The sequence below is a fragment of the Tarenaya hassleriana genome, unplaced genomic scaffold (genome assembly GCF_000463585.1).
Source record: "Tarenaya hassleriana unplaced genomic scaffold, ASM46358v1 Cleome11, whole genome shotgun sequence".
In the NCBI taxonomy this organism is placed as follows: Eukaryota; Viridiplantae; Streptophyta; class Magnoliopsida; order Brassicales; family Cleomaceae; genus Tarenaya; species Tarenaya hassleriana.
In genome coordinates this window covers 341,005-350,065 of record NW_010961290.1, presented here as the reverse complement: position 1 = coordinate 350,065, position 9,061 = coordinate 341,005, and the positions used below count along the sequence as shown (strand labels likewise).

The 9,061-nt window shown below is 34.5% G+C and overlaps 2 protein-coding genes across 2 annotated transcripts in view; one reads left to right on the top strand and one right to left on the bottom strand.

The window, feature by feature from the left end:
- The window catches only part of LOC104805128 (GTPase Der), a 3,769-nt gene extending 3,458 nt beyond the window's left edge, over positions 1–311 (top strand). The window contains 1 exon segment of the mRNA XM_010529559.1: positions 1–311. Within this exon segment, the coding sequence (XP_010527861.1) occupies positions 1–135 (135 nt within the window). The 3' untranslated portion in view covers positions 136–311.
- Positions 312–804: 493 nt separating this feature from the next.
- On the bottom strand, positions 805–3,833 carry LOC104805127 (NAC domain-containing protein 35-like). Its single transcript, XM_010529558.1, has 3 exons — positions 3,146–3,833; positions 2,485–2,753; positions 805–1,655 (listed from the first exon to the last, which is right to left on the bottom strand). Exons 1-3 carry the CDS (start codon positions 3,465–3,467, stop codon positions 939–941), a joined length of 1,308 nt encoding a protein of 435 aa, XP_010527860.1. The 5' UTR covers positions 3,468–3,833; the 3' UTR covers positions 805–938.
- Between the last annotated feature and the right edge of the window lie 5,228 nt (positions 3,834–9,061).

The window sequence follows — 9,061 nt, the reverse complement described above, 5'->3', positions numbered from 1 at the left end:
GGCATTCCTATACGTATAATCCAGCGCGCAATTCCTCGGTCATCCTCTGGTACGGGCGGAGGGGGAGGTGACCGGACATGTGGACGAGGAGTTGAGAGAAACGCAACAGACAAACGCACCCTTCTTGCCTCTTAGGGTTATTTACAGAACATAAGATTCTTCGGACCGAATACTTCCTGTTTTTTTTTTTTTTCTGAATCAAATGCCTTATTCACATGCTACGTCTTTGCTGCTTCGATTATTTGTCATGTCAAGAATCTGAATTATCGCCATGCAAACGTTCCAAAGTGATAACTCGTCACTATAGTTTACAGATTTCACTAGAAAACTCCTTCATTGATTGGCTGAGGATTATCTCGACCATCATTTTTGAATATATATATATATATATATATATGTATATGAAATAACAAGACAAAAAGAGTAATGTTGTGTCTTGGTCAACCATGGATGCTGACAAGGAAGTGGGTCCACATTGCTCCAGTAAGCAAGGTTGTTTTCTTCAAACCCTAGTATTATTATAACTCACGAGGACAAAACTGGCATCTTTAATTTAATCACTGTCGTCGCATCACAACCTTGGAGTTATGAATCATAAAAAGAACACGTGCAAGTTTAGCTGATGATCTCTTATTAAACTAATCCGGGATACAAATATATGAAATATTTTAATAAAAATGAAAATATTACCAGGAATTCATATTTCCAGAAAACTACATTACAAATTGTATGACACGAGCTTAATTTAGAGGAATCCAACTCCACTTTACTATAGATATGTAGGAATCAGTTCGACGAAGTAAATTGACAATAACCAATCATAATCTATGTATAACTCTAAGTCGCTTACATTATATATTCAAGTGTATATATATATATATATATATATATATAATTAAGCATCAGAATAAAATCAACATGGTTAATTAATTAAGATTCTACTTAAATGGACCATTACTGTAATCTCTGTTGCCGTCTGGTAATGGATTCCACATCTCCCACATCCTGTCCGGGAAAGCATTGTTCGGAAACGTCCCAGGAATAACGTTCATGGCAAATGCAGCCGCCTGCGTTTGAGGCGTTATAGCTGTCGCTGCAGCCATCACATTCAAAGTGTTTTGCTGCTGCTGCTGTTGCTGTTGGTGAAATTGCTGTGCGATTTGGTAATATTGTTGATTGATGTTGTTTGCGGAGCCGCCCACCGTTATCTGGTAGTTTACAAGCCTCTGCAGCTCATCAATGGAGTTATTGATGAAAAGAGATTCGTCTTCTGCAGCCATTGTTGGGATCATCGAGTTGCTTGTGGAAAAAGGCATTGGATGTTGTTGTTGTTGATTTACTAAACCGATGCTTATGTCGGAATTGCTGTTGTTGGTATTAGTACTTGTGTTTGTGTTGGTTGTTGTGCTTCCATCGCCGGAATATTCTGCTGATAGCTTTTCAAGACTGTTAATGCTTGTGTTGTTGTTGACGTTGAGGTTCTTGTTTGACGACTGGTGTTGTTGTCTTGAAGCCAACCGGGATGATGATGATGATGATGATGCGTTATGATGATGGTGATGATGATGATGATGCCTTGTCGGAAGAGAACGCGGGAGTGATGGATGATCTTCAACTCCTGGCCTCTTGTAGACCCGGCAAAGTGATATTTCAGCCTGCATATAACCACGCATATATATATATATACATATATATATATATGCATATGCACACCGTCAAAAATCTGGATATATACGTATGCTAGATAATTAATCTGAATTATGAACGAATGGAATGTGCAAGAAGATAACTTAAACAAGGCAAACAAACAAACAAACAACATAGGAACTGAAAACAATAATGCATACTGTGTAATTAATCGTAAACCGGAATTCATTTGGACAAGAATACAAGTGAATTGGATTGATACTAGAGTTATATTTATGAGATATTATCGTATACCAAGAACCAGAAGTGTTAAATATGTGCGTAAATGTAAATATATATATAGGTGCAGTGCAGACGCGTATGTTTATATATTTGTATAGATATAAGTATCGATGGGCCATGCTTGTTAAAGAGATCATGCGTGTAGCATGAGCATGTCTGAAACCGCAAAGAGCATATACATTTACTGCAAAACAAAGTCAAGAAACAAATCTAAAGCCGAAAGATGTGCAGTCCCATTCTTATCTGATCCCTAGGGTTTGAACACGAAATTGATTGCGAATCAATGAACTCAACTGGTTCGTTATCCGGGTCGAATCTCTCTCCAATGGGTCATATGAGTTTTCCAAGGAAAAGATTCAAACCCAGGAAAAAAGAAAGGAACTTTAAGTTTGGATGGCGCATTTGGAATTGAATTACCCAACTAGGGTTATAATATACATATAGGAGGATGAGGATGAGGAAAACGAAAACGTATACATACATATATATATATATATATATATATATATATATATGTGCGTATGTAAATAGAGAGAGTGGAGATGATTGGGGTACCTTTTGGTACTTCTCGGTCTCATGGTGAGGCAGGCGGTACTCGTTCATGATCCAACTTGTACGGATGCCTTTGGGGGCTTTGCCAGAATAGAAGACAAGCGTTTTCTTCAATCCGATTGGGCGAGAAGTCTCCGATCGGATCATGCGATCGGCTCCGGTGGCTTTCCAGTACCCCGACGTCGTCACCCGATTCGGCCTGTCTCCGTTTCTGTACTTCCGATCTCGAGGCACATAGAAATACCACTCTTTCTCCCCTATCGCCGCCATAGCTGCATATACATATTTGCGCGTATATGTCATCAGTCACATTAAGTCGTATACATGAAGAGCTAGCGCGTATAGCATATATATGATACGAAACCGTAAATCAAGAACTTGTCTTGGCGATGTGCGAGATATGTGATCAAGAGAGAAAGAAAACCAAAACAAGGAAAGTAATAAAAGAAACCTGCGAGGAAGGATTTTTTATTCTGTACAAAGAATTATCGAAGGGGAAGAATAAACCTAAAAAAATATGAGTAGGTTAAAGAAAGGAAGAATTAATTAGAAGGAAATGAAGATATGAAGAGAGGGGATGGGTAGGGAGAAATGGTTATATATATATATATATATATATATATAAGCATACATATATAGAAGCAGTAGGAGGGGGTATATGTACCAGGAAGTTCCCAAGGATCATAGCGATAAAGATCGAGGAAAGTGATGAGTTCGACATTAAAGCGTTTGCCCTCGACCTTACGGCGAAGGTAGAACTCTATGAGTTCTTCTTCGGTCGGGTGGAAGCGGAAACCGGGCATGACCAAGTCGTGATCATGATCATCATCGTCATCATCATTATCATCATCATGACCATCTTGATGCCCTCGGCGATCATCATCACCCTCAAGACCCTTGTCGCTGTTGCGGTTTTGGTGAAAATCTCCATTACTAACACGGTTGCTCATGGTGATGATGCTTGATGTGGAGGATACAACTGCCATACAAAAAATTTATGAGTTGAGTGTTTATATGTATGCGTCTCTGTGTGTGTGGATGTGGAAGAAAAGGGGGTTTAAGAAGATATGGAAAGGGATTAAGAGGATTGGTTTTTATAGTATATCAAGGGAAGAAAAAAATTACGGAGAGATGATAGTGAGTGGTGTGGCTATGGCTATAGATAAGAGAGAGAGAGAGAGAGAGAGATTATGATGATGATGAAGAAGAAGAAATAAAAACGGCCTCGTTTTGTAATTGTAAGCCGAGAGACTAAGCAAGAAGATGAATGTCGAAGAAGAAGAAGAGAGAGAGAGAGAGTTAAAGAGGAGACAAGGACTTGTCCAATTGAGGACAGGGTGTCCACGGTCTTCTTAGCGGTTCCTTTGGACCTTTCTCCCCTCCATTTATAGTTTTTTTCATTTTCATTCTTATTTTAAAAATGTGCTCATTTATATGTCTATATGTTTATATAATATATAATGTATCCACATACACGCGCACGTACACGATATATACATATACATATATATATGTAATGGAAGATTGATAAAATTTTGGCTTCATGTGCAATTTCCGAGTCCTTGGACTCATTGATCTAATGATCATATTTCTTTCGCAGATAATTAGGATTTGGTTTCCTTGTTTAACTATAGAAGTGTATACCTTTATTGGGCATGCACAATTCACGGCCCCGAAAACCATGTGTCAACAAAATAATGAAATGTCGATGTATCATATATCTAATAATTCAGAGTTGTTTGGGTAAATTTTCGTCATTTCTTTTTTATTTTGCATTAAAATTTTGTCCGTCCTATTTACATCAAGAAAAATCGATTGAAAATTTTTACGGGTAAATGTTTATTTAATAATTTGTTAGATATTTGGGTTTTGAATTTTTTTTAAATCAAATCGAAACCCAAAATTTATATCTCTGGCTGTATATAATTTCAGTGGTGTGTGATTTCAAATGTGCTAGTCTAGCAAAATTATGAAGATGCCATCTTGACCGAAATTCTTGCCACATTAATTGAATATTGGGTACACAATTTAATAATACACTCTTTTATTAATGTTTGCATTATTTAATTAATTTTTATTTCGGCGAATAATTCTTCTTGGTGACCTAAATTACTATAACTGTGTATCCTCACTTGGCCTTAATATTTATATTATATATATATATATATATATATATATATATATATATATATATATGTGTGTGTGTGTGTGTTTTCACGTATGCTTCATGAATGTTCTTTATAATTTTCTTTAATCTTATAAATGATCATTTTGGACCCACAATATTACCTTAATATTTATACAATTATGAACACAGAACAAATCTCTGCACATTTCGTCTTGCAGTTTCTGCTTCTCGTAGAGTGTTATGCATATATATATACACACACACACATACAAGAATGTCAAGAAATTATCAATCTAGCATGGAAATAGATAAATAAATAAAACTTTGCAGGTTTTAATTATCTGGAATTATATACATGTACGTATGTGTACCTAGATAACTGGAAATTGTACTTATATTAAAATATAATCCATTTCATTGAAAAGCTTTATATATAGGTTCATATCATATAGTCTTAGGCAAAGCTAATTAAAGTCTACCGTTGTCATAATCTGGTTAGCTAATTAGTAATTAGGGTTATTAAGAAAGTTTAAGTAGGCTTTAAATTAGCCTTCACCACGACCATGGGTTCGGCAACTCCTTAATTTGCATTAACTTTCCCTAACCTATCATTTTCTGTAGCTTACAAAATACGTGAATCATATATATATATATATATATATATATATATATCAGATATCATACATAAGTGTTGGCTTCGTCTCACAGTTATTATTGCAGACGACACAAATTATTTTTAATTACAACAGATATGGCATTAACGATCGATTATACTATTAAGAAAGTTTATTAGGGTTTCGAGTTTACAGCTTATTATTATATGATTGGTTTAATTAACTTTGAGTTGTTATAACAGCTTTAACATAACTTGAGTTCTATCTGTGACTATGTGGAAGATAACATTAGTTTTTACACCAGTTAAAGGTTAATTGCCAATATATATATATATATATATATATATAGAGAGAGAGAGAGAGAGAGAGAAGCTTAGAGGGCTCATGCCGTCGAATCGACGATATGGGCCCTCGCGAATTCCATGCTGTCCGAATTATGGATATAAATAAATTAAGCTTATCTATTGTAAATAAAATCAAACCACCAAATCCAACGAGGGAGGACGGATAAATTATTTAATTATTTACACGTTTAATAAAATTAATGCACATTTAATGGGGGCATTATCAAAAATACCCTTAAAATGCTACTTCTACTTCAAGACCTACCCTGATCACATGTGACCAATGTGACCGAAATATAGTATGATCACATTTTGATTTTTATCGATTATAACGTTAAATTTATGGTGATCACACTAATTCATTATGTTCATACCTTGTATATCTTACTAATCATTTGATTAAAACATCATAAATTTAACGTTATGAACAATGAGATCAATATGTGACCATACTATATTTCGGTCACATTGATCACATGGTCACAAGGGTAGGTGTTGAAGTAGAAGTAGCATTTTAAAGGTATTTTTGATATAATGCCGATCCGTCCGCCCGTGTTATAACTTATATATCTATATATGTAAATTAATTGAAAAATCATATAATGGATAATTATATGAACTAGACGAAATATTTCTCCAAGGGACTTAATTTGTTTTCTCGCCACCCCGCTTGTGAGTTGTGACCGACATGCGAAAAAAAAACCCTGGAAGAATCGTATTACATTAAATGGGCATTATATCAAAAATACCCTTAAAATGGACTCCACATAATTATATATTATATCGATGTTTGCAAAGAAAATCAATGGCATATGATTATACATCGATTTCGATCTGCGATATAATGAAAATGAATGAAATATACTGATCAGGAGTAAGATATTGAGTCCCGAGAAACTCCGATAAAAACCCATGCAAAGGACGAAAAAAAATATGAAATAAAAATAAAACAGAGTATTTGAAAAAAAAATATTAAAGAATATATGAGCCGTTCCTATAACAAGAAAGGGTTCGAGAGAGATTCAAGAAAGATGGCACTAGAACAAAGTTAGTAAACCCTAAAAGTCATACAATATAGATTATGATTATATATATATAAGTCATGTCTCCCAACCAAAAGCAAAAAATGTTACCAATAAATCTGATTTGGTTATCCCAAAATTGGAATTTAATTGGATTTGGTTACCCATCGCCAGATTCTCATTGGTCATCGAATTTGTGTAGGTAGGTGATATTTACTTTTGACAAGAAATTATCAAGCTCTAGCTTAATTATTCCACCAACTTCATTATTTCATTGACTCTTCTTCTCACTTGTAAATATATAATAATGCATAAACTTATTTAAATAAATTTTAAATATTCAATATTGTAGTTCTGACGTATACATCTTTTCATGACATGGACCGACCTTTTTTTTTAATATTCGTTCTCCTAATCAATATCCAAATCGTATCTCTTTTATTTATCTTCTTGGGCGTACCAAATTCTCTCTTACTGGAAACTTGTAGCCCCTCTCCGAACATCATCTTTTGGTTTAAAAATATATATTAAATTCTGGTTAATATTGCTAACTATGACAAAATAATATAATATTCGTCAAACTTTTTTCGTATGTATGTATGTATGTATGTATGTATGTATGTATGTATGTATATGGCAATCGGGGATCCACAGGCATCTCGTGGCCTGGGCCTTTTTGGCGGTTGTCAACCCGCTTGCTTGGATCTTTCTGCATTTATTCATCCTTTGTATTTATGTGTATGCATTTAAATATTTCCCTTTCACATTCCTATTTTAAGTTTTTGATATCTAAATTAGTTAATATCCATCTATAAGAATATCAACAAGAACTTATACAAAGTTCAATGACAAATTCTTTTTTATAACGAAGAAGTTCATTGGGCTTTCGACCCACTTAACCTCATGAATGCGGAGTCAGCCTTTAGTCATACAATTAGTTGTGTCCCGCCTCCCCATTAGTGAAATCGAATCCAAGATTTCGAAGCGACTTTGTTACATCTCAATTGAACCACCAATTAGTGGGTTCAATGACGAATTTTACACTAAAAATAACAAAAATCCAATGAATCGATTTGGTGGCTAATACTCTAAAATTACTATATTATATAATATTAAATGCATAATCAATTTTATATATTTATCACAAATTATTATCTAATTCCAGGGCGTCCGAATACTGGAAATATCTTTGAAATGATTTAACAAAGGATAAGAATTATATTATAGACTCGTGTATAAATACACTTACAAAGATTACATAAATACTTACATACGTATGTATATAAATATATACATACGTATATATGATATTTGAGATGCATGCTTAGGAGAGAATTATGTCATGCCGCCCATTCTTATCCGAGGCGAGTAGGCATAGGTATCTCTAGCCCTTGCGCGTGATAGATAAGATATTGCAAGTTGTTAGAAAAAAAAGCTTGGAGAGACATGAAAATTAAATTCCCAAATCGTTCAAATCAATATAATTTTATATTTGTATATGTATGTAAACATACATACATATATATATACGCGATTTGTTGGATGTATATAATTACACATGAGATATGAGATGTGGGCAATTATTAAAAAAAAAAATCAAAAGGAAGACCACAAGTTGGGTTACAAGGAATGGCTCGAGGAGAACCGACCAAATTGCATGAGAGACTAAGACCGGTGTACGTACGTTTTTTTTCTCTGCGTGTGTGTATGGACCGCCCAACCAATCAGGCCGCCACAAATTTATTGCGACTTCGTGTCTTTACATTATACAAAATTACAAAATCCCACTTTTTCCATGTGGAGACAAAAAAAAAACTTAAAAAATCTCTATATTGTGACATGTTTGCATGAATGTGACGACCGTCTCTCAATTCTCGTTCTTCCGTTGTAAACTAACATTTTCTCACACATTACTTTCATATTGTTATCGGTATCTTTCGAAGCTTTACACATTAATTTGCTCGATTAAAAATCAATCATTTCAGAACCATAGGTAATGTTATAGCGCATATCGAACATTAATTTATGTGTCCCATAATGTGTTTGGACCACGGCATATCCTCGTGAAGAGGGTCCAAGAATCTGTCGACAAAGATAAGGAAAACCTACCTCGCGCTCGCGGACCGAGAGATTGGTTATACTGCCATTATGAGAAATTATTGAACGTTATAGGGCCTATATTTTAAATTAATTCGTTACCAAAAAACTTTTGATTCTCATCTAGTACGAAGAGCTCTTTGATTTCACAATCCTATATGCTATATGCAAGGGATTTATAATTTTGATTATTTGAGAGATACGGATGATTTTGTATAGATCGTGTTATTTGTTTGTTTCCTTTTTTCGGCATTATGGGTCTTATGGATTAATTAAGGGTTCGACTGGTTGTACCGCAGCGGTTGTGGCTGCGGGTGGCAGCGTTTTCAAAACGTTTGATAGCGATTATAAATAATTAGTACTGACTGGTTGAGA

Bases quoted from the DNA above. Each gene is read 5' to 3' on its own strand.
- LOC104805127 (XM_010529558.1), bottom strand. From the start codon at position 3,467: ATGGCAGTTGTATCCTCCACATCAAGCATCATCACCATGAGCAACCGT. The intron at 2,754-3,145 runs GTACATATACCC...ATGTATATGCAG, and splicing joins TGATCCTTGGGAACTTCCTG to CTATGGCGGCGATAGGGGAG. The intron at 1,656-2,484 runs GTACCCCAATCA...GGTTATATGCAG, and splicing joins AGACCGAGAAGTACCAAAAG to GCTGAAATATCACTTTGCCG.